The 25,196-nt window shown below is 41.5% G+C and overlaps 1 protein-coding gene across 2 annotated transcripts in view; it reads left to right on the plus strand.

The window, feature by feature from the left end:
• The window catches only part of slc44a5b (solute carrier family 44 member 5b), a 31,796-nt gene extending 7,429 nt beyond the window's left edge, over positions 1-24,367 (plus strand). Inside the window, exons 2-23 of one of the 2 annotated variants that reach the window (XM_076726072.1) lie at positions 5,167-5,215; positions 9,378-9,451; positions 12,186-12,270; positions 12,568-12,652; positions 12,785-12,898; positions 13,841-13,901; positions 14,001-14,124; positions 14,687-14,719; positions 15,826-15,909; positions 16,171-16,283; positions 16,499-16,630; positions 16,739-16,838; positions 16,950-17,042; positions 17,479-17,566; positions 18,160-18,422; positions 18,889-18,983; positions 19,081-19,184; positions 19,329-19,402; positions 19,829-19,899; positions 20,225-20,313; positions 22,194-22,278; positions 22,585-24,367. In XM_076726072.1, coding sequence (XP_076582187.1) covers positions 5,167-5,215; positions 9,378-9,451; positions 12,186-12,270; positions 12,568-12,652; positions 12,785-12,898; positions 13,841-13,901; positions 14,001-14,124; positions 14,687-14,719; positions 15,826-15,909; positions 16,171-16,283; positions 16,499-16,630; positions 16,739-16,838; positions 16,950-17,042; positions 17,479-17,566; positions 18,160-18,422; positions 18,889-18,983; positions 19,081-19,184; positions 19,329-19,402; positions 19,829-19,899; positions 20,225-20,313; positions 22,194-22,278; positions 22,585-22,700 — 2,132 coding nt within the window. In that variant the 3' untranslated portion in view covers positions 22,701-24,367. The remainder of the gene's footprint in view (positions 1-5,166; positions 5,216-9,377; positions 9,452-12,185; positions 12,271-12,567; positions 12,653-12,784; positions 12,899-13,840; positions 13,902-14,000; positions 14,125-14,686; positions 14,720-15,825; positions 15,910-16,170; positions 16,284-16,498; positions 16,631-16,738; positions 16,839-16,949; positions 17,043-17,478; positions 17,567-18,159; positions 18,423-18,888; positions 18,984-19,080; positions 19,185-19,328; positions 19,403-19,828; positions 19,900-20,224; positions 20,314-22,193; positions 22,279-22,584) is intronic. The other variant, XM_076726073.1, reaches the window with a different exon arrangement.
• Positions 24,368-25,196: the final 829 nt, after the last annotated feature.

Genomic DNA, 25,196 nt, shown 5'->3' on the forward strand with positions numbered 1-25,196 from the left:
GCTGTGCGCTAATTAAAATACAAAAATGTATCAACTAAATAAATGTTCCTGGGTAATCAAAAAAGTGAACTTGAAAAAAAAACCATAATGAATGAAAAATAAAGTTTCAGTGCACTTAACAACTTTTATAAGTAAATGAATAAATAATAATGTTAGTGCCCATAATAGCACGCAGCAGCATCTCTTTGTTTTTTGTCCCAATGAACATTTATTTAGCACATATGTATTATTCACTTGAACCCAAAGTAGTATTTCTAAATGAAAAAAAATGTCAATTGTCTCCGACGTGTCTGCAGACATTTTTTGTTTAATCGGCTTTATGAGCGCAAGCTTCAGCCAGTGCTGTTTATCTCAAAATGCCAGGTTAATTGGCCGACCAATTAATCGATCTATCGCTAATATAAGTGTGTGTGTGTGTGTGTGTGTGTGTGTGTGTGTGTGTGCGTGCGTGCGTGTGTGTGTGTGCGTGCGTGCGTGTGTGTGTGCGCGCGTACATAATCCTTGAGCAGTCTAACCTTGTGATAAAGTGAGCCACAGGAGATAAGAGTGCAATTTAGTCTCCTCCCAAATTGTGAAATAGAAGTCGATGAACTGCCTTTGTGACTTTCCCCTGAAGCTTTATCACCCCAGGCCGAGTTGTTACATCTGGCGCTCTTCTAGCACAGACCCTATGAAGCTGATTCTCAGCAGTCAATCTCAGAGCATATTTCAGAATCTGTCTGACAGGAGGTACAGACTTCAAATTGAGGTATTGTAACAGTGTCTTTCAATCTTTTTAGGGCTTTTATTAAACCTCTGTTGGTGGAGGGAATTTTAACACAGTTTTTTTATGTGTGTCACAGACATAATGTGATGTTAGGTCTTCGCCACTGTAAATTGATCCATAAATCTTGTTGCTATGGCAGACTAGCTGCAAATGGAAATGGGATTGGAGAGTGAAGATTACTGCCAAAGCCTTTGTCTGATCCTGATGTGTAATTCCTCACCCCGTCCAGCCTCATTGCCTCAGAGCCTTTGATTACCACCATGAGTGTTGCGTTATGCATAAATCTTTCAGTAACAGCAGGACACGGTGGCATTACCCAACACTATGTCAATAGAGGAGACGAGCAGTTAGTGGAGCTAACAGTGACTCTAGCTGTCCCAGTGTAGCATGCCTGCCAGGCTTTTTCCGAATGTTGTTGACTACAGACCCTCATTCAGCCTGACTACAGCAGCAGCACACATCCAGTCCACCAGCCTCATCTCCTGCACTGGCAGACTGCAGTGCAGTCTAAACAGCCGTCATCTAATGCAGAGTCTGCTGGTGTCCAGGCATCACTGATGATTTTCACCGCTCTCTTTTAACCCTTCATTGAAATCTGTTTTGTGGGACAGAGGAAAGTACAACAGCCTGGTGGAAGTAGTGAAGCTGATGTAGTGAGTAGGAACAGCAGCTGAAGCTAAATTAAGTTTAGCTGAATAAGCACATGCTCTGTCACCTGGAAGTTATTGTGTTTGAATGAAGGGGGTTGTAATCCTCAAGAATATTTTAGATGGGTGTACTTTATATGAGAAAATATTTTTGTTGTACATTTGCACAATCACACATTTGTTTTTCAGTTCCCTGTCATACTGTCTTGACAGTTTTGTATTCTGAGTTTTGATCAACATAGCGACTGCTCTCATTTTTCATCAGCTGGCAGGGGATCTTGCTGCCTGCTGGTCCTCTTGGTGGACTTACTGGCAGGCTCTGCATCTCCAAACAGTAGGCTGATCAAGCAACCTGTGACGTTGCTGAAAAAAAGCCCTGCTCCCTGACACTCACTGCACCACAATCTGTCTGCTCACCACTGGCTCTCCTTGATCTCAGTGTGATTCAGCTTGCACTCACCATCTGGAGTAACCTGATTTTATCACAATTGCTCCCGCACAATGGAGACCTGCATGTGTTTTTAATATTTGCACAACCGAGGAAGATCAATGTAAGGATGTTTTAAAATCCATAGAAATTCAGCTTGCATTGGATCCAGTCTAAAAGCTAGCTACGTATCCTGCTCAGCTCCGGTAGTTGTACCACTAATTACCTCTGAAGTGAGTTAATATGATGCAGCGTGCTGGTCAAGTGGATGTATCAACAACCACTGAGATATAAAAGCAATTGGAGGCAACTTGAGGTGCTCCACAGGAATAGTTCACTCTGTCAGTACATTGGGCACAGCTGTTACTTAAAAAGGCCCAAATTAAAAACTGGTACAGAGCTTTAAGTCGCAATGTTCAACACAAGTCCAGTAACTTCCGGTGTACTGTGGTAATTGGTCAGTGAGCAGCATGGTTGATACTCTCAAATTGTATGAAAATGTTGAAAAACACCTTACTAGTCATGAATGTTTCAATCTGTAACACTAGATAGGATTATGTGCCTGATACATAATTTGTGCGTACGTGTATGAGCTCTGTATAGATTACTTACTTGAAATAGAGAGTCGCATCATCTCATTTTCAATGCAAGTGCTCTGCAAATTCTGCAGTGAGCACCTGGTCTGGTGACATTGTGTCCTTGGCTGAGGAATTCACACACTTAACCCAGAACATCTCCCATTTTTAGACCTGAAACACCACTCAAGTGAGAGACTTTCAGTGACAGCCAAACAGATGGTAGTAAAATGGGGGTTTTAACAGCAAGGACAAAAGAAATAGGGACATGGAGCCTCTCATATCAGATATCTTTAAAAAAAATAAAAAAAAAAGGATTGCAGCTCACACCGCTTTGGTGACAAAGAGCTGAAATGGTCAGAATCATACCTTCACTGCACTTAAGGAGTGTCCTCGTGATTGTCCATAACCCCCTGCTGCCAGGGGACCAGCTCATGTTTTAAACTAAACTATAACGTTTGACACATGCAGCTCTCCATCTGCTGCTCTCCAGTATACGTTGTAAAAATGAACAAAAATAAGTGTGACAATGCCAACTGCCTTAGATTCATGTACATTTTTGGTCCAGTGCATTTTTTGCTGCTGACTGTGCAGTTAATGGACACCTGGATTGTTGGTGAGCGAAAACTGTTGCGCCGTCATATTTCCTGACGTTATATTAATGTTGACCTAGAGATTTGCCATCTCTATCCCTCTATCACTGCTGTTGTAGATGAATCCCAGTGGGGAAAAGCAGCTATGAATATATATGCTTTCACACGTGCACAACATCCTGACTTTTTAATTTGGTATCTTCATGCAGAAATGTTGACTTCAGAAATCTTTTTTGCTACAGCATGAAGAAATTCCACCGTGGCCAGATAATTGTCAATTGTTGTAACTCAGTGACTCATTAAGGGATGTAAAGCTAGTGGTTTGTGAGGAGCAGCTGCCAGGCTTTACTGTGCTGAATCAGTTATATTTCTAGGTAGAGAGGAGGGTTTTTTTAGTTTTTTTGCATACATCATTGTATTGCAGGATTTATCGTATTTCGTCTGTGTTGCTGCAATTGTGTCCAGTCCGGGTGCTACAGAATTCTGATCACCAAGCCTGCATATGTGCGTAGATGCATTTTTTTCTGGTCATCAGTAGAAGCTTGTTTTAGACAGAGGGATCTTTTTACTCAATGTACAGATTTTTACTCCATTGCTGATTATATCAGCTGTGGTTGACCAATCTTGACCCTTTTTCATGTACAGTGATCTGCCATAGTTCTGGTTGAGTTCTTGTTGGCTCTCCACACACATGAATAGAGTGAAATCATTGAATCATACAACCCTTCAAGACTTTCTGAATGTTATCAAAAAATTCTGATAATAAAGGCTCATTTTGGGGGTTTGAAGCGCTAAAAAAAAATGTATTCATCATCTTACAGACGCTAAACAGAAGTGATGTCTTCAGATGAGCTCACCAGAGATCAAAAATGCAGTTGTGCAGTTTTTCCAGAATAAACTACACTGCCCGTGTTTGTTGTAATGACCGATTAGATCACCTAGTGCAGACATATGGCTTTTTAATATGTTTTTAATAGTTTTTGGATGATTGTGGAGCTCTGTAGGATAGAGGCATCAACTAAATCAGGCACAAACAATACTTGTTATTAGGATAAATTAGCTTTTGATTTTGGCTTTACCATTGGATTTGCCCATAAAAATGAAAAGGTGCTGGTTATATTGAGGACTTTAATATACAGTTTTATAGTACATTCAGAACGGGCCCACCAGATTTGCATGTACATAGTACAGTGTACTAATTCCTCACACTTTCAGATGCGAGGCTGGCGTGTACGTCTCTGACAGGATCAGTCTAGGGAATGGGCAGATGGGAGATAGGCTCACTCATGCTGCCCCTAAGTCTGCCCCAGCTGCTTGGAGATATTATGCTCCATGTGTGATGATTAATAGGTCCTCAAGAACACGTCATACTTTGTTTCAACTGGGGTAGAGACTACTGGGGATCCAATGGAGCAGCCAGCGATGTGTGCAAATGCATGTGGTCCCTCACACCTATAAGTACACGCAGTCAGAGTTAGCCCCCGAGTTAGTGACTGATGGTGCTCGTAGCTGTGGTTCAGTACGTACTCTGCTGGGTCAAATGGGAAATCCTCACTGTGACCCAGATAAGCAGTTTGTTTAAGAGTTGTTAAAATGATTAATTACATTTCCGTGTTAGCTACATTGTTTTTGCTTTACTGCTTTAGCTTGGTATAATCATCCCTCTTCATCCCAGTGCTGCTACTATAGGAGACCTGCACTGTGAAATGGCCTAGTTTGTGTTAGCCAGTTGAATAGCACAGCAGGTTAACTTGTGACACATTATTACTGGAGTATATGGTGTCAGTCATGAAATATTGCTCACAACCGTTGAAATATGTTATTCTCGGTGTCTCATCAGTGCTTCCTTATGCTCTCAATGACACTTTTCAACAAAGTAGAAGCATCATAAAAACAATCTTTTATCTTTCTTGTTGGCAGTGTGCTGTATCATGCTGTGTATGTTCTGGTGTTCATAGATCTGGGTGTGATACTGCATGTCTCTCAAACACTCAAGACAGATCTCTCCTAAGGGAGACAATAAAGGATAATCTAATCTAGTCTAAGTCTGCTGTTATGTCATCTATCTTCTTTATATGCACTGTCAGTGAAATGTATTCTTGTTCTATTTGACTATCTTCTTGCTAACTAAACTCACCATACTGTGCTTGTCTTATAGGTGAGCCACGCAAGTTTGACCCAAACTTCAGAGGCCCTGTCCATAGCAGGTACGACATATACTCCACACTGCCACTTTTTGCTTTATTGTTGATGCATCTAATAATGTAGCAGTGTATGAAGGAACTAAAATACATGTACAGCTCTCTCTGCATTACTACTATGTTTCAAAAACATTTGTGAAACATTTTGTCATTGCTTAAGAGAACAGGAAACAAAAATACGTTCAGCTGCATTGCATTGGAATGGAGGCAGAAATCTCCAAGCACATGTCTGAAATTTAAATAAATTCAAAAGTATATGTACATTTCCATATAAATATCACGAGGACAACATCTGATTCTTACATGGGGATTGATTTTGCCCATTGTATAATCTTTTTGGCACACATGACTGTCCGGGGTGCTGATAGATTGATCATTTGTCATGCTACGTTAATAAAGATCGAGGCCGAGTGCTGGCAGCTCTCTCCACTCCACCACACAGATCAATGACCATAAGTCAAGCTGGTGGCTGGAGTTAGCCCAATGACACACACTATTAACCAGACAGATACACCCAAAACTGATGTAGTCCACACATCACCTTGGCTATCGCAGGGAGATAGTGAAATGTCTCCTGTTTTTCAACCGCCGGCTTCTCCTGATGAACCGCAGTCCGCTATCTGCCTCTTGAGAGCTACAATTCCAGACACATCACAGTTAGTTATAGTATAGATTGATTAAACCAAACGAAAGCACATAAAAGCACTTTCAACCACGTCAAACATTGATTTATTTGATACAATAGTTTAGACAATGCCGTCATGTACAAATGAGGTCACACGCCAAAAATGATTGCAAGCCCCGAATGTGAAAAATGATGGTGCTTAACAGATTTGATCCTCTGCATTAAGAAAACACAGAGGTATAAACTTTGGGTTGAGGATCGTCCCTCCATACATGAATGGGGTATGGAATAAAATGAAGTCTACATTTTAAGACTACCTGATTTCTTTAGCACAATGAAGAGCAGAATTTTGCAATAAAGCAAAACCCCTCAAGGGTGTCACCACAGGCTTTTCTTCATGATTTAGTCATTTTCTGAGGTAATGTAGGCTGTTATCTCTTTTATGTTCAATGTCAGTTTGGCAGGCTGCAGTGAAGGCATGTTTCAGTCCTCTTGTGTCTCTTTATCCCACCCTCTTCAGCCCATTTCACTGCTACAGCTGGGTGAAGGCACCAAGGATACTTTGATGTTTCTGTGGCTCAGAGGCTTTTTCTTAATGAGAACTGGGAGTGAACAGACTCTGCGGTCGTCTTGTTTTCATGCAAACTCAATGCCTAAATGAAGTAACCCTATCTGTGGTTATTGAGCAGTCCTCTATACACCAGACAGAAGTGGACATGGCGAAGTGTTACAATATATTACATGAATATAATTGGTGTCAAAAATACACATAGATGAGCCACAAGTCTACAATCATATTGTAATGTAGTAATGCCTTTTATAGTGTCCTGTCCAGCGTGGTTTATTTTGAATGTGTACTCACAAACAAATCAGGTGCCCTCTGCCTTCACAGCACATGGAACAACTTACCTAAAGGAGCTCTGTGTTTGTCAGAAAAGCTGCTCACTTGAATCAGTGTCCCTCTTTGCTCTCTTGACCGTGAGAAATATCCCTTTTGTGGCCTTCTAAATATACCTTCCTGTTAACTGTCTGTGACAAAGCAGGGACAGGCTGGCAGATTCACACCACAATGGCACCCATGCTATTCTGTGGCACTGCTGCCATCTGTGTCACCTTGGCTCCTGCGGAATATCAGCCCTGCAAATATAACACTGACACAAAAGTTTCTTATTGCACTGACAGCTTCCAGTACTGATTTCTTTTTCTTTCAAAGCAGCACTGCCTGCCAGTACAGTGGACAGGCAAGGCGAAGCTTTGGTCCCTGTGAAAGTATGTGTAAGTGACATCTGAGGAGATCTGAAGTTTGGGAGCGAGGCCAGGTTGGGTCCGAAAAGATTTGCTGTTTGGCTATATTTTGGATCTGCCTTGCAGTCCATGTGGCCTGCTTTCCTGAGATAAGAGAGCAAAGCAGAATTGTTTTCACTCTCCTCACTTTGTCAGCCTCCCTTCAACACTCAACCTATGCTTCAAAGGTGACTTTTTACTATGTGAGCCCTGTGGTGCTGTGTTTGCACTTTGTCTTAATAATGCAGTCGTGTCCATATAAGGGAGTTGGGAGACAAGACAGATCTACAGTAACAGTCGCATTACGTTGGAGGAGAGGCAAGGTCGGCTCTAGACTCCCACCCCTCGCATCCATCCCACCTTTAATCACCTGTGATGTGTGGCTGAGTGATAGCTAACTTATCTACCAGCTAAAGGATGGGGAGGGATTCAAAGACAAGGAATGCATCCATCGCCATGGCAACCCAGACAGCTCTTCCCTTTGTTCTTTGTTGAATGAAATGAAATGGTACTCCCTTGTCTCCCTTTGTTAATAATATGCACAATATCAGCAACAGCTTTGCAGGTAGTGCGGCAGGGTGTCTTTATGCTCCTCATATTCTCTGTCAGTTTAAAAAAAAAAAGCTGCTGTCTTCACCATTCAGAGTGGTGCCCACGAAGCTCCGTTTGTTTCTCTATTATCTCCAGAAAATAATTGCTACGCTTTCTGAAAAATGGTTTACACCTCGCTGTGTTTCGCAAGTCCCTAAGCCTTATTTCTCATGGCAGTCAACTGCTCTTTTAGTGTGTTCTCATCCGATGTCATCTCTTGGAGGCTTCAACTGATGTTGAGTTGTTTGCCTGAGGATACAGAGCACATGCTCTATGAGTCAGTTATTATCAGCTCCACATGTGCTGGTTATGAGCGGAGGTATCACATTATGAATTTGCAGGTATTTACAGTCGTAATTTAATTTGAATAAGCGTGGTGATAACTGAGTCATCTTTTTCTGAAATGAGAAACAAGGAGGATTAGCAGCCCCGCTGGGTCAGAAAACATCCTCAATCCTCTATATTGCGAAGTTCTGCAAACCAATCTAGCAGAGCAGCCTGTTAACATAGTTTGCAGGCTTTACTGCAGTTATTAATGCAGGATCATAAAAAGCTCTTACACAGCTGACCGTAAATCTAAGATGCTACATTGCGCATACAGTTTAAATAGTTGGGCTTGTTCCTTGTTTGCATTTTAGTATAAATGCATTAGTGTCTAATTAAGCTATTCTATACCTCTTTGTATGGGTTGATCCTCAGCTGATATCCATAGTATCCTTAGTGTGCACCAGTGCTGTAGTCTCACTTGACTTTCTGCTACCTTATCATGAAATGGTATTTGGAGGCTGAAAAGCAACTTGCATTTGTGGCTCCTGTATCGAACCATGTAACCATGCTGCATACAAAACAAGGACAATCGACTCGTCAAAGAACTACACAGAGGAAACACTGTCACATCTCTGAGCTCGGACCTCCTTTTGACATTGGCCTAGCTCCTGTGGATGAAAGAGGAGAAGGGTTGAAAGCTGGAGGAGATGAGGGTCTCAAGTCAGTTTGTGCAGTGTATCGTATATATGTCCCTTGTATGGTACTTCTCAGCTCAGTGGATTGAACTTGGCTTTATTCAAGGCTGGGCTCAGTCAGTACTCAGTAGTCTGGATAGTTTTGAAAGAGGGCTAAGAAGGTGCTGGACTGACAGCGTCTGTCAGGATGGAAAGGAGGAGAAGAAGGCTTGTTATGGGAGACAGATAGTGAGATTGTGAAGAAAGACTCAGAGACTGCTTTAAACTAGCAGATGTAGGCTACTGCGAAAAGAGAGGCAATCTTCAAGTAGCTGCCTCTGTGCCTGTGGGACACTTAACTCTAGGGGGGGATTCAGGGTCTCATTAGAAAGTCAGTAGAGCTCCACTACAGTTTCTCTGAAAGCACAGTATACAGATGACACCTTGTCAGGCCTGGTAGCAAGCACTGCACCCAGATAAAGAGCTCAAACTCACTTGCCATACAGTAGCTATGTCATGATTACCAACAATGAAATGGTTAAACAAACAAAACACACTTTTTTTTCCTTGAGATGAGACAAATTCCCAATTCCCAGGGAGACACATCAGTACGTTTGTTTGCTCAACGACGAGCCATTCATAGATAGCCTTAATTTCCATCCTGTCATCTTGGGTTTCTCATGTTACACATCTCGTATTTGTTCTTACACTTATTTCTTTATCACAGGAGCTGTACTGATGTGGTTTGCTGTGTTATTTTCATCATCGTCATCCTCGGCTACATCGCTCTGGGCACCGTTGGTGAGTTTGACAAATTGCTACTGATTACATCACTCAAACTTCCCTAATCACACACAACCGCACACACAAATGCACACATGCAGAACAGCGATGATATGGTCTGGCCCGGAGTGGTCTGGAAGTGTGACTTGCTCACTCCTCCTGCTCTGCTGTATGGTACAATCTTTAAAAATAGTGTTTAAAAATAGTCTCTAATTGAAGACAGGTGTGATAGCTTCCATTTTGCCCCCAAAAAAACAATATATACAAATAGAAATATGAATAATATTATTATCTTAAACAATAATGCCTTTTATTGAATTCCATCGAAGTCGACAGACATGGATGTAAAGTGCAACTTGGCAGAGGCATACAATCATAACGTACTAATTCTGGTTTTGTTGTTGTTTGACTTATTCATAATTTCATGGTGGGCTATTCAACAAAATGTCTGATTGTTGAAAGTGCGGAGGAGTTGAGAAATGCAGCTCCCCCAGAGAATGGGCTATTCTTTTAAGGAGTGGGAGTTCCACCACAACTTGTATGGCTCACTCTGGGTGAGCTGATCATGTCAGCAAAGCTGTTTTGATGTCCCTGTTGAGTTTTTGACTGGGTGACCAGTGATTCCCTGTGGCTCTCATTTCATTCAAATTTTCTTGAAGCCATTTAGTTCACTGGAGTGTGACAGAGAGTCCACTTTGTCTGGCTGACTGAGGTCATGCAGTCTTGTGAATCTGCCCATCAGCTCTCCTTTTCATTCTGTCTTGCTCTTTACACTTTTCTCTTTCTCTGCACTTCAAGTTTTCCCTTTTGATTTTTCTTCCTTTCCTTTCTGCCTTTAGTCCTCTCTCTCATTTTTTTCTGCTCCGCCATACATACAAATGCATATCTTCTTTTATCCAACACACCTGACCGCACAATTCTTTTCTCCCTTTTTCACTGATATGATGTACATCGCAAATTTGGGAAAATTAAGTCCCAATTCTGTCACCAAAGTGCCATCCCTTGCCAGCTCGTTGTTAGTGGAGTCACGTCTCAATCTGGGCATGGAGCATGGGAAGAACTTACTGTTTCCCAATAATTTGAAAGGAGCAGGAGCCATGACAAAAGATGTGACTTGAAATAGACATGGACATGTCTGCAATCAGCTGGAGAACTTGGTGTTCTTTCTGCATAATGTTTTCAGTTTCATCATCCTTGCTCTGTCTAAGACTTGTAGACTGCCTTTGTTGTGCTGGATCACATTCAGCACAACCCATCATTGACTGGCAAGGTGAAAGACCTTAACACTGTGTTGTTCAAATAAATGAAACACAAGAATTGCTTAGTAAATTGAATTTCAGGGTTACTGCTGCTTCTGTCTAGAGAAACAGAGGAAAACGAATTTAGCTGGATTGATTTTGTTGTTAGTCTTTGTATGTGTATAGATGTTTCTTTTTAATTGACATGCATACATGCAGTCTTCCCAATAAATTTCCATTGTTGTCTTTTAATTGGTTTAAGAAGACAACAGTGGACACACATAACCATATCCTGATGCATTCATAAAATTGAGGAATTCTATTGATTTAGACATGAATGATGATTTAAGTAGCTCATAATTTTCTCAGTTTCACAGAAAAACTAGACAAGCTAGATCACATGTCAAACTCAAGGCCCACGGGCCAAAACCAGCCCGCAATGGAATTATCTTTGGCCCACATGATAATATCTAATTATTATAAGAGCTGGCCTGCCAGAATATTGCACGCACCACTAGTACTTCAAGTCCCACAATGCACTGCCAGTGCGTTGGCATGTCAATCAAAGGCCTGCGAGCTCGAGTCCCTGCCCCACTCATTCATCAGCAGCCTGATGGAGCTCATTACCTGTGGTCAACTTTCAGCTACCCTCTCCCCGAAAAATGGCTTTTAAAACAGGGGGTTTCAAGGCAGGTGGGAGGCAGAGTATGTGTATGAAGGACAAAGCTGTTTGTCTTCTGTGCAGAGACAGTGTGACTGTCATGAAAGAATATAACGTAAGAAGACACTCTGAAACTAAACACCGTGATGGGTAAATTAGTCAGGACAAGCTGCATAAAGAGCCATAAGAAATGAATGCAACTGATTTTTCTTGTATTTAATGTTTAATGTTGTTGTTTATAGATAAAAACAGTCTTATAAGCTGTGTTAGGTCCAGGTTAAAGTATCTGGCTTAGACGAGTGCGCATCAGAGAACAGCACACTCAGCTTTAATATATGTTGACTTTTTGCACTCTTTGGGCATTTTCAGTTTTTGTTCGAAGGAAATTATTTTTTGGCTGTTGTTGGCCGGTGGGAAATGTTTTCATTTGAAATTACTATGGAAAGCTGTAGATAAAGCCAGAAGAAATTAATGCAACTGATTTTCATTTATTTAATGATTAATGTTGTTTTATAGGCAGTAACTTATAGGCTGTGTTAGTTCCAGGTTCAATATGCGCAATATGGTCATTTCAATCAGTTTTCAATAAACATCGAACCAGTCCAGCCCTCGACTTGGAACAATTTTTTTAATTTTGGCCCACTGAGTGTTTGAGTTTGACACCCCTGAGCTAGATGATGCTACATGCAGAGACATGTGTCATCTAAGACCACAGAGTCTGAAAAAGTCGGTAATGTTTTGACCGGTGTACCTCAGTAGGTACAACAAGGCGTTAACACTGACTGACAAGTATGACTACACATGTTGAAATCCATGTACTTCAAACAAAAAAACTCTTGTGGTGTGTTTTCAGCCTGGATTCACGGCGACCCTAGGAAGGTCGTCTATCCAACCGACAGCCACGGTCAGTTCTGTGGTCACCAGAACACCCCCAATGCGTAAGTGGAGAAATGTCTGTTCTTAAATTGTTGTACACTGGAATAATTATGTTCCCTAAATTGTCTGTCAGCCTTCCATTGTTATCTTTGCACTGACAAAAGGCTTTGACCACAATACATGGAGATGGTTTGTGATTAATTATAGCAGGCACGGTACACTCTCTCCCTCTCTCTCTAAGTGTGTGTGTGCTGAAGTGCTTGCTGATAAAACACTGCACAGTAATGCACTAATTTCTCAATCTTTTGAATCTTTCTAATCGGACCCCTCTCGCTGTCTTCATCATTTTGTCTCCACAGAAACAAAGCCATATTATTCTACTTCAACATGTTGAAATGTGCCAATCCTGCAGTTTTAATTAACCTCCAGTGCCCTACAACCCAGGTAAGAGATGGAGTGATGCCCCCTCTAGCAGCACATTTTTACACTGCTTTATGTTCCTCCAACTTTTCCTCCACGCTTGATTATGCAAGATTGATGGGCTTTCTCATTAAGAGGACGTGTTGCCTCCTGCAGCTCTGTGTCTGCAAGTGCCCTGACAGATTTGCAACTCTCCTGGATGCGTGGAATACCAAAAACTGGGAATATTACAAGCAATTCTGCAAGCCGGGCTTCGAGATTGGCAGTAAGGTGAGAGACAGTGGTTAGAGGTCCCTTTTGCCTTTTTGCGAACGAGATGAAAGTATATTTATTGAGCCCCATGACTTAATTACAGTTTAGAACTGCTTTTTTTTTTTGTTGTAGACACACTTTTTGATCAAATGTGATTTTGACTAGAAACAATAAAATCATGCTTAGTGTAGCTTTTAAACACCCATCCTCAGATTTCACCAGTCATTTTAATGAAGAGCTCATTTGAATGTACTTTGAGAGTCGGGCAGAAGTGAGCTCGTGGTGCACTGATGCACATCACAGCGCCGTTCTGTCGGCTGGCAGTAGTTCAGTGATGGTGACGTTGGCATGATGGTGTGTAAGAACCAGAGTGAGGTGGTGTGTGGGAGCACCTAACAGCTCTGTTATACTGTTTGAACTGAATCATTGATTTCTTTTCCCACATCATCAAGTATGACAATGTTACATCAGACAGGATTCAAGCCAACTCTGTCACATCTGACTTCTTAGTGTTGTTCAGGAATAATGATATTAATAATACAGCTGAAAATTAAGCAGTGCTGAACTAGGATTTGTCTGTGAGATTGTTATTATTCCGAAAATAAGAACTACTTTCATTTTTGTAAAGCATACTGATTTTGGCTGATAATAATTATTTGGATCCCTACAGTAAACTGAATTTATGGTATTTTTATCTAACCAATCCGAAATCTCATTTCATAAGAAACAAAGAATTTTAATTGAGATATAGTTACGTTTGGATTAAAATAATTGTTTTTCATAACACAAATTATGAACAGCAGCAAGACACTTGGTTTTACATAAATACAGAAACCAACACGACAGGAAAGATCATTTATTGAATGGAAAAAGCTCTCCACCCTGTCCCTAGTGATGAATTAATTGGTCAGCGATAAATCTCTTGTTTTCAGTTATTTGAATCATCGTCTTCCCTTTCAGTCCATCGCAGAAGTCATACGAGATGAAGACTGCCCGTCTATGATCGTGCCAAGCAGACCTTGTAAGTGAATCTGAATAACTGTAAACAGTAACCCACAATAGCTCATTATTTGTTTGCCAAGCCATTACTGACAAAGAAATGTTTCAAAATGTGTTTCAGTCCTTCAGCGGTGCTTCCCTGATTTCATTACAAGAAATGGAATTTTAACTGTAGCCAATCAGACCATCTTCAAAGACGGACACAATAACGAGAGAAGTGTCAGCGACCTCAAAGATGCTGCCAAGTAAGATCTGCTTCCCTGCTATGTCTTTATCCTTGTTGTTCAACCAGTTCAGTTACGCAAGACGAATAGTCACATGTCTTAGATGGAGAATAGGCATTCATGCCTTTGTAAAATATATATGCATAAATAAATCTACCCTTTAAAATGAAGTGTTTTAAAACTGTTATACTGTCATTAGGGCTGCCAAGTCTGCACCCAGAGAGTTCTGGACAGATTTTACAGGGTAGGACAAGTGGGCATGTCACTGATGTCACTGATGCCCAAGAATGTGTCCAACCACATTCAGTCATTTGCATGTTTATTGCATGAAAATACAGCTCACCCGCAAGTTCATGAGTCGAACTTCAGGGGTGCCTACAAGCTTAGAACAGCTGCTTTGTAAATCGACGCTATAAACACGTTAATGGCCTGAGATAGCAAATTTGAGATGAGCAGTGAAATCATGTATTTAAACCAGTGAGCTGACGTTCTAAACATACATGATTCTGTGTTTGCTCAACTTTTGTCTTCCCCCGAACTGCCTGGAAAATATAATGTGATTTAATGCTCTTCTCTTTTGTAGCCAAGTAACTGCCATGCAGCAAGGAGTGGAAAGGTCTCAAAAATGATTTATTTCAGCTTTTTAACTTTGCCTCTACCATGCTGTAGCTAGTAGCTATGTGTAGACTAACCCTCCCATTCGTGCTTTCCATCATAAATAATCTATTCCTGCGTCAACAGCGTACAGGAATTAAGAAAGATTAATCTCATTTTTTGTGGCACATATCAACCTCAAAACATCAAGCCAATGTGAGCGGCTCTGCACAATGTGTGTCAAATAGCATAGAGAGGGACATGGTGCCCCCTGGTGGTCTCTGGGTTTGCTGTTTTGATGCAGATATGTGCATAGATAATAATGCAAGTTTGCATAACAGTGCTGGATACGATCCAAACTCTCGTGTTTCAGTGACCTTTAGGGAGCTGTATTAGAGCTCTTCGCCATAAGGTTGTTTTCAGAACTGCTTTCAGTGTTCTGTTTGTCCCATAGCAATGTCAGCGTGTCCTCTTTCCCCCTCTGTACTGTAGAGATTTACAGTCAAAGTCATAGAACAGTGTGCCTGGAAAGATATCAGTGAAAGGTGTAGTTATTGTCATTTTGAGGCATAAAACACAGTCTTTAATAAAGATGAATGCAGGAGACATGGAAAACCAACCACATGGAAAAAAACCTAATTGTATTTAGTCCGTTATGTTGAATATTAAAAGCACTTGTTGGGTATTAAACACTTACCTGTGCTATGAAGAGAAATGAATCAGTTCTTGACCTGACATATCCATATGTGCTGTTCCACTAGGTGCTCCTCTGAACCATAGTCAGTAACACACTGCTCTACCATTTGCCGCCATACTAAAGGAACTATTGCTCAGTAGTGCGTCAGTAACACTAATGCTGATTTGTGGCTCTTTGGTATGAAACTGAAATAGTTTCTTCCAGACCCTCATAACCTGATAATATCAAAAACATTTTGAAGCTCTATTCATCTTTGTTTTACAGTGACAACATTAAAATAAATAAAGTGTCAAAATGTTTTTGAGAAGCCAAAGTAATTAAACAATTGAAAGCAGCAGCACAAACATGCCACAGCCCCTCTCTGTGCCTCCGTTAAATCATTTTTCTGTCACCTCTTCTGTCTCCCATCTCACCTCGTTTCTTCATCACAGAGGTATGGCCAGTCTGCTGAATGCCAAAGAAGTTGGCATGAAGATCTTTGAGGATTATGCAAACTCCTGGGACTGGATCCTCATGTAAGAATGGCTGTGGCTTTTGGTGATGTTAATGTTTTCACTTGTCTGTGGATTATGGCGCTCCTCTGTGGGTGGGGAAACTTCTCCCACCCAGCAGTGAAAATGATGATGGTGGTCATTCAAATCACACCTGATAAGTTCATATTTGCAGACCGCCTTCCCAAATTGGTTATTAAAGTCTGGTTTTTTTTTTTTGGTTTTTTTTTTGGTCTGATATGGTTCAGTTGCCAGGATGTGCTGTATGTGTTGCTGTTGTTGCAGGGGTCTGGTGATAACCATGTTGGTCAGCCTGCTCTTTATCCTGCTGCTGCGCTACACTGCTGGTGTGCTCCTGTGGCTCATTATCTTTGGTGTCATCACTGTGGTTGGCTACGGTGAGTGTGCAGCATAGACAGTGACCCACATTGCCATTGGCTACTGTATACTTGTTGGAGATGTTGCCTGCATTTGACTTTCTCTGACTTTCTCACCTATCTTGCTGTGAGCGGTTCTGTTGTCGCAGCAAACCAAGGCAGATTTTGATTTTTCTCACCTTGTTGCATCTGTTCCTGGCCTTCATTCTTCCTCTCTGTCTCTCTGGGTCTCTCAGGTATCTGGCACTGCTACTGGGAGTACAGCACTCTGAGCGGGAAGCCAGGCGCTAACGTTACCATCTCTGATATTGGCTTCCACACAGACTTCAGCATTTACCTTCAGCTCAGCCAAACATGGCTCATCTTTAGTACGTTGTCGTCCACTACCATACATTTACTTGAAATGCTAAAGTAACACGTTAAAACATATTTGTTGAATGAGCATTGGCTAATAATTAAACACATTTGTTTTGCAGTGATCTCACTTTCTGTGATTGAGGCCATCATTGTGATTATGCTGATATTTCTGAGGATGAGGCTGCGCATTGCGATTGCATTATTGGAGGAGGGAAGCAGGTAAGTGTGGCTAAAAGCTCTGTTGACTCCTTAAGAATGAAACCATGTGTTTGACTCTCTTTTTCATACACATCACACTTCAAAAATATTTTTGATCTTTCTTTATTCTAGGGCCATCAGCTACATCATGTCCACCCTCTTCTTCCCTGTCGTCACCTTTTTCCTTCTGGCCATCTGCATAGCTTACTGGGCCGTCACTGCAGTGTATCCTCCCAGCTGCAGTACTTGATGAACTATTTATCCAGAGGAGTAGAGGAATTCTGCTACTTTCAGGCGATATGTGTAGTTTCACTGTAGAAACACTGCACTGAGTTCATTCGGATTATCCACCAGATTGTATATAGAGCAGTAAATGGATCATGCACTACTGTAGCAGATATACTTTTAAACAATGAATAGTGCTGCTTTCACATGGTGTTTATGTTTTTGAAAGCAAACGCAAAATGGAAACAAGCTGTTGTTGTGTGTGATGTCTTAGACCTTGTGTTGTGATGCCAGGATGAATGAGATGACTTTGTGTAGTAGCATGCAACCAAAGTATTAAAACAAAGCTGACAAGCAAATGCATATAACAAAGCTATATGTATCATTGTGTGGAAGAAACTTCACTTTGTTTTGACCTTGACTCGTTTGCCCTCAGCTTCTTAGCATCATCTGGTAACGCAGTCTACAAGGTCACACCTACTGACGATAAATGCATGTATGCCAACCTCACATGCAGTCCAAAGGTTAGTAGCCACTCTCTTACACAGTGAGGTGCATTTGCTGGAGAAATACTGATGTTGTGTTTTCGGAGAAACACTTGTGTCATTGATTCTTTGTTTTCATCACTCTATAAGTTGTCTGCCACTTCTTGTTCTGTGAAATATTTCGTGGTCGGGCTTTCATCACACTCCCAGCTGTAATCAATCAAAACAAATGTAATAGCTTCTTCTTATAGCCTACAAGTAAAATCTGGTCGCTGGCAGTGAGTTCTGTGTGACAACCATTCAGTCTCTAATGTTTCTGTTGTAAATATAGTTCACGTTAGTGGCTGAAAGCTATGAGCGTTTATGTGACAGATGTTTCTGTCAGCGCGCCCACCCTCCCTGCTTTGTGAAAGGTAAAGTGAGCGTCTAAAAGGATTTATATGCTGTGTGGTCACACAGCTTTTAATGAATGCAGGCTTACCTGAAAGCCATACATTGTGAAATGATTCATTAACATGCCAGAGTGTTAGAAGAAGAGAGGTGATGCCAGTATTTTTTCTGTGACTGAGTAGTTTCAAAACATCACTCTTTTCCGACTACACGTGATGATCAAATCTGTTGCTTTCTTTCAGACCTTCAGTCAGACTAATATTACCAAAGTGTGCCCCGGCTCACAGTGCATGTTTGCCTTCTACGGCGGAGAGAGTGTGTACCACCGCTATATATTAGTCCTCCATCTGTGTAACCTGTTCGTGTTCCTCTGGCTGGTCAACTTCACCATCGCGCTGGGCCAGTGCACCCTGGCCGGGGCCTTCGCGTCCTACTACTGGGCCCTGAAGAAGCCAAACGACATCCCTGCCTGCCCGCTCTACTCTTCTTTTAGCAGAGCCATACGGTAAGGAGCTATAACAGGCCACTCTAGTATATGTCACAGTTAAGATGTCTGGTGCTGTACCTAAAAATGCTTTGAAGGAGGTCTCACTGTGGACTAATCTCCAACACACACACACACACACACACACACACACACACACACACACACACACAGAGCAATAGGCCACAATGGAACAGGTGAAGTGAAAGTAACTTTTTACACAAATTGAAGAAAACTTGAAGAAAGCTTGCTTGTTAAACTAATAGTGGATTATTAAAAATAAGATAAAACCAAAGCTTACTTCACAGCCTAACTTTATCTTAGTTTGCCTCGAATCTTAAAATTTGGCCAGTGCTTGTAAGCTTCACTGCTGGCTGAGACAAACCGGCCCCTCCTCCTCAAAATAGATATTTCCCAGTACAAGCATCTGTTGAAAAGCTTAGATTTCTACACAAATATCTAGTCCATTTGGTTTCGTGTGTTGCAGTTACCACACAGGCTCTCTTGCCTTTGGCTCTCTGATCCTCGCTGTGGTGCAGATGGTCCGAGTTGTTCTCGAGTACCTGGATCACAAGCTGAAGGGTAAGCTATAACTCCTAAAAACAGCAGCCTTCCCACTCTTGCACAATTTAGTGATTGTTCTGAATGAGATGTTGCTGATTGATGCTGTTTTCCACAGGTTCTCAAAATGCATGCGCTCGATTCCTGCTTTGCTGCCTCAAATGCTGCTTCTGGTGCCTGGAACATTTCATCAAGTTTATAAACAGAAATGCATACATTATGGTGAGTTGAGACACATCAGCATCGCCAATAGTTTGGACTGATTTATTGCAATCTGTTAGCAGTTCAGCTGTTAGTTGGCTTGGCTTTTACGTCAGTGCTTCATTACTCCATGCCAAGCACTGTTTTTTTTTTTCTCACCAACAGATAGCAATATATGGGAAGAACTTCTGCACCTCTTCCAAGGACGCTTTCTTCCTCTTGATGAGGAATGTCATTCGGTAAGAACATTCTAGAATCTGTAATTCTGTGTCAGATCCACGCATTTAAAAAAGGTCAGAGTATAGATTACCCGTCACTGAGACGCGCTCTCATTGCTGCTTAGCATAGCATAAGATTTCATTTTTCCATTTTGTTTGTTTGTTAACATGCCAGATTGACAAAATAATATATGCTCAGATTCTGACAAAAAACGATTGAAGAAATTGGGGATTAAGTGTATGCAAGTCAGTGAGTCAATCAAGAATTGAGTGTTTCTAGCAGCTGCACATTTGTCCTGACCAGCCTGCCCACCATCATGTGTTTAGTGGTGTGTGCACTTCTATAGATCTCTCCTGAGTCTGTGTCTCAGTGCGTGACATCGCCTCCTCCGTTCTGTGGTGTCTGTGCTTCTCCTCCACTCTGGCTTTTCTCTGCCTCCACTGTAGGGTGGCTGTCCTGGACAAGGTGACAGACTTTCTGCTCTTCTTGGGAAAACTTCTTATTTCAGGAAGTGTTGGTGAGTCTAACGTCACCCGCAGCCTGTGAAGTGACATAAACTTTAACTTATGAAAAATTGCTGAAGAGACGGGATGAGACGGCTTCCTGAATATTAAGAGGATGATAAATCATCTCGCTCCCGGTTGTTTTTTTGCCACGCACATACGTACTGAGTTTCCACTCAGATTGCAGCATTCTAAGTGGAAATTTAAAAAATTGATGTGATGCTGTTGATCACATGAACTCTCTCTCTCTCAGCCACAGAGTGTTATTGTGATCTGTCTCCAGTGATGTATCCCACATTCTTTCTCATCTCTGCTTGTCTCTTTTTTTATGTTTTTCAGGTGTTCTTGCATTTTTCTTCTTCACACGTAAAATACCAGTAATTCAAGAGGAGGTGCCATCCCTAAATTACTACTGGGTCCCCCTTCTGGTAAGGAATTATAATGTGGGCTATTTAGTGAGTAATTCTACCCATGGCAGGCACCAGGATTTTTTCTTACCTGGTGCCAAGAGGGAGCTTGATCAATATGTGGGGTGCTGAGAAAATTTTCATAACTTCGAGCAATTTCATAAGAAAGTTCTCCTTTTTCAATAAAAGCAGGTGTGGCAACAGCACATTCGATATAAATGTAGTTTTTAGTTGTGTTTGGCCAAAGAATGTTCAACAAAATAACCATAAGCCTGATACAAATGGCCACATGGAATGGACAGAAACATCTTTCACATGCGGTGGTTCAACACCAAACAGCAGCCACAGTTGATGCCAACACAATACATCCAGAATGCCATGACAACAGGAAGTGCATGTGCTCCATATGCCAATCAACCGTGATTGATGATAATGTTTTGGATGAAATGGTGAGCACAACGTCAGAAATGACATCAATAATATCCAGTGTGTGAAGTGCAATGCATTTAGCCTATGCCTCTTAACTGTGCACACACAGGTAGAGCAGACTGGCTGTCACCACAATCTTAGTGATTATATTTCTGCTGCTAACAAAAATAGCTTTGCAGCCGATGACATACATGCACCCTGCTCTGCATTGGTTGTAATGTTATGGATTAAATGTCTATCACAATGTCAGAAATGAAATGAATAATATCCAAAGTGCAGCCACAGTGTGATGTACAATGCATTTAGCCTATGCCTGTCAACTGTGCACAATCTGCTATCATAACAGTCTTAGTGATTGTATTTCTGTTGCAAAGATACTTGTAAGCCCGCAGACGGGGTCTGGGTCTGGATTTTCATTTTCTACCTGCCCTCTTCCCTTGATCAGGAAATGGTCCGTCGCTCTCATAATGTAGCCTAATATGTGCAAGCACACACACCAGGCAGCCCCCCAGCCCACAAACATACATGTCAGAGGTAGACTCGCAGCACAAGCTCGCATTCAGGGCTTGGATTGGGAACAGAAAGCCCAGTTTTAACTTTCACATATTTCTTCATTTAAAAATAAAGAAAATCCTAAAGCGCTTGAGTGCGCTTAGCTGGGACTACGCAGATGAATAGCGTGGCTGTAACACCATCCAGCCCTGGCGTCGTGCTGTACCTGATTCCACCCGCAATAACAACCAAGCCTGAAACAAGTTTCTTGGGGAGGTTGAGATATGTTTGTATTCTGACTTTGACTATTCACTGCGCACACTAAAGGAGCTTAGTTTTATTCAAAACCTTCCTATTTGTACTGTGGAAAGTCAGTCAGTGTATTTCTCCTCTATTTTATGCCTCTGGCTCAGTCGGTGCCTTTAAGTATATTGCTCCTGTAATAATGTTTTGTTAAAGTAACTGCAGAGGAAGATTAAAATGCAGCTGGAGCATTAGTTTTGCAAATATATGAAATAAAAATGATCTTCTTTTCTCACAGAATATACCACAAATATTATATATTGACATTTTATGCCTTTACATTAGTCCCATTATTGCAAAGGATGGCGCTGACAAAATGTGACCATTTAGAACTGATTTAGAGACTTTTTGTTCTGGATGACTCTGCTCATTTCCATGAAGACCTAGAGGCAGGCCCAGGCAGTGGGATCTGATTTATGTCGTCATCCTATCCAACACCATGTCTAATACCTCACCCATCCAAAGAACAGAGAGAACACACACTTCCTCATTTTTTCTTAGTTGTGGAAAATACATTTAACACCATTTCAGTCACTCTAGTTATTCACATCAGAATAGAGATTTGCACAGGATTTCTGACTCAGTGGTTCATGTTATTCTTGTTTTTGGTGTTTGTTGGGATGCAGAGTGAATGTGGATATTGTGGCATACTGACTGCGACCTGCTGATTCTTTCAGACGGTGATATTTGGATCCTACATGATTGCACATGGCTTTTTTAACGTCTATGCCGTGTGTGTGGACACATTGTTCCTGTGCTTTTGTGAGTATGCTGTTGTTTTCAGCACTTTACATGACACAGTGTGAGAATGGGACTGCTCGTGCCGAGTAATGCTCTGATGGTTAAAGATTAAATGCCATGTAGCCTGTCAGCAGCTGAATCTAACTCTTTCCCTCTAAAAAACTGCCTCTAAATGACAAACTGAAGCTGATTCCTGCTCAATGAGCTCTCTTTAGTTTCCATTTTTCTCTACTAAGTCTTTGCTTTCCTTTCTCTTTCTGCCTGTCACTGCCTGCTCGCTGTCTGCTATTCCTGCTCCTCCTCTCCCACGCTGGGAACTGGCCTCAGGTGAAGACCTGGAGAGGAATGATGGTTCTTCCTCCAGGCCCTACTACATGTCTCCTGGCCTGCACAAGATCCTGCGCAAAGGAGAGGAGGGTGCCAAATTATGCGCTGCCTCCTGAGCGATGTGCGGCCGTTTTACTGAACTGATGACTCTCTCAATCACTTCTCCATATCTACTGTATGTGTGGGGGGTCTGGACGTTTGAGAGCGAGTGCTGTAGGGCTAAACATCATAACTGGATGCATCCCAGCCTGGTCAGGGATGGCCTGGACGTGAAAGGACATGCTTTTACTCCAGTTCCTCACAGGAAAGGCATGGGGGACTAGAAAAAGACCTCTGTTTACTTCCTCTCTTGAGCCAACTCAGATACTTGCCTTTTTTTTCTGCCACGCTTATGTTCTTTCTTTTTCTTCTCTGCATTCTCTGCTGACCTCTGCCTTACTGAGAGGGTACGTGTCAACTCGCAGGACGGACGCACAGGCTGAGATGAATATGATGCGAGCATTTTTACCCAAACAAACGTGAGGACCTTAACATGTACAGACGCCACTGACGGACTACGGCATAAGGCATCACCATGGAAAAGTGGTGGACTTATGGGGCACCCTCTTGTCGCACTTTGGTCTTCTAGTGTAAAAGTGTATGCACTTTCACATATGGGAAAAGAACCATGTGATTTATTTCTTCTGTCTAGCATGATTATTTTGCTGGCTGTTGATGTTTACCATTGGTTTTCTAGGTTGCTTTGATCCACCGTATTTATACTAACACAGACACAGATCCAAAAATGGTGTGTAATCCTGCACTTAGCAAAACAGGTTTCTCTTATTTTAAGGTCACAATCATTTCAGAGTTTCCATCACGGTCATTGATGTACTGTAAACCAGACTTTTGTGGGAGGTCAAGACTTCAAAAGACATTTTATGGTTTTCTTTTGCTTAAAATCTGAACAGAAGCTGACAGTTTTCAGGAAACTTCTGAATGCAGCCACTAGTTTATGTGCCTAGTTGTGAAAAAAATAAAATTGTTCCTCTTATTCTGTGGTTTTAGACCTAACACCAGGAACCTTTTGCGATACAGTTTATAAAAGGATGTCAAAGCCATTTTTGGTAAATTTTTTATTGGATGGTTCAGATGTAATGCTGTTTTAATACTAAGTATAATACACACATCTGTCTGGAGGGTATTCAGTGTTCTTTTTGTATAGGAGAATTTTTTTTATCAATGAAATCCGATGAAAATGTGAATCATTTTTTTGAATAAACATAAATGGTTTAAGTATTGTCCAGTGCATTTTCAAAGTACCTCGCTTGTGGTTTTGAATAGAAACGATGACCAGAGATGTCAGGCTTTATGTTTGAGGTGCTAAGTGATTGTCTCAGCTGTGCTTTGGTTTGTAACATATTGCTACTGCTGCCTCCTAGTGTGGGACCTGGAGGTGAACGACGGCTCTGCCGACCGGCCCTTCTACATGAACAAAACCCTGCGCCGCATCCTGGACAAGAGGAACGTCAAGAAGGCGAGCAGGAAATATAGAAAAGGTGGGGGAAGGAGACAGACTTGAGATTATTTACCAAAACTTGGTACAAGCCTGTGTGGCAATAAGAATTTGCCAAATATGATTCTAATAAAAAGTGTACACAAGTTGCAGCTGTACACTATAATGAACAAACTGTAGATGAGCAACTGTAATAATTCACCCACATGCTCATAGTTTATGGACTTGATAGTTGTTTGGTGTTTATAACTGCAGAAGGCAGTTTCTCTTAAAAAAAAAAAAAAAGAAAGTCACACCAAGGTTTTTGAAATCTGTTTTTTGTGTATGTTTTACAGCCATAGTTAGTTTCTACTGGAACAAGGGTTTCTGTTTTTTATTGAGATTGTGGGAAACATCAGATGTTTTTGCTCCAGATCTCCTGTAGCTGCCAGTTTTCACCACTTGGTGGTGCCAGTCATCACCAGACGTCTTCTGCGTACTGTTGATTGAACCAGTTTTTCCATGAAATGGTCAAACGTCAGCTCATCTATGTATTGTGTTATCACAGTTTTTGACCTCAAATTGTCTCACATTGAGAAACGTATTTGCCACTCAGTGTCCACTGTTTCCTTATTTCACTGTCGAGGACATAGTGGCGCAGCAGTTCAAAGTGCTTCGCTCTTGAAGTGCCTTTTCTTAGAATTGCCTCATTAGGTGTCTAATTGCATCTTGCAGCTACATAGTTTACATTTAAAGGTGCTTGTCTGATTTTTTTTTTTTTTGTTGTTAAGAAAGGGATAGTCAGCAGCCAGTGATGGGGGTTCTTGTCTTTTCCAAATGTGAGGTGTAGGAATGGAAGCTGATTTAGAAGAACGTCACTTAACCGTATAGTCGCAGGTTTTTTCTCAGCACCATCCTGTTATTGTAACCACCGAAAACACATAGCTCTACTCTACCTGTTACACTTGCTGTTGCTTTGTTTTCTAACCGGCTGCTGATATGAGCACGTGTGTCACTCAGCAGCTCTTAAAGTGATACTCCCCCAAACTCTATCTTCATAGTATTAGAGAGTCACCAGCTGTAGGCTTTAAAGGTGACTGTAAAAAGTGACTTCCTGTTCTCCAATACTGGTGGATTT

The sequence above is a fragment of the Chaetodon auriga genome, chromosome 3, assembly GCF_051107435.1.
Source record: "Chaetodon auriga isolate fChaAug3 chromosome 3, fChaAug3.hap1, whole genome shotgun sequence".
Classification (NCBI taxonomy): domain Eukaryota; kingdom Metazoa; phylum Chordata; class Actinopteri; order Chaetodontiformes; family Chaetodontidae; genus Chaetodon; species Chaetodon auriga.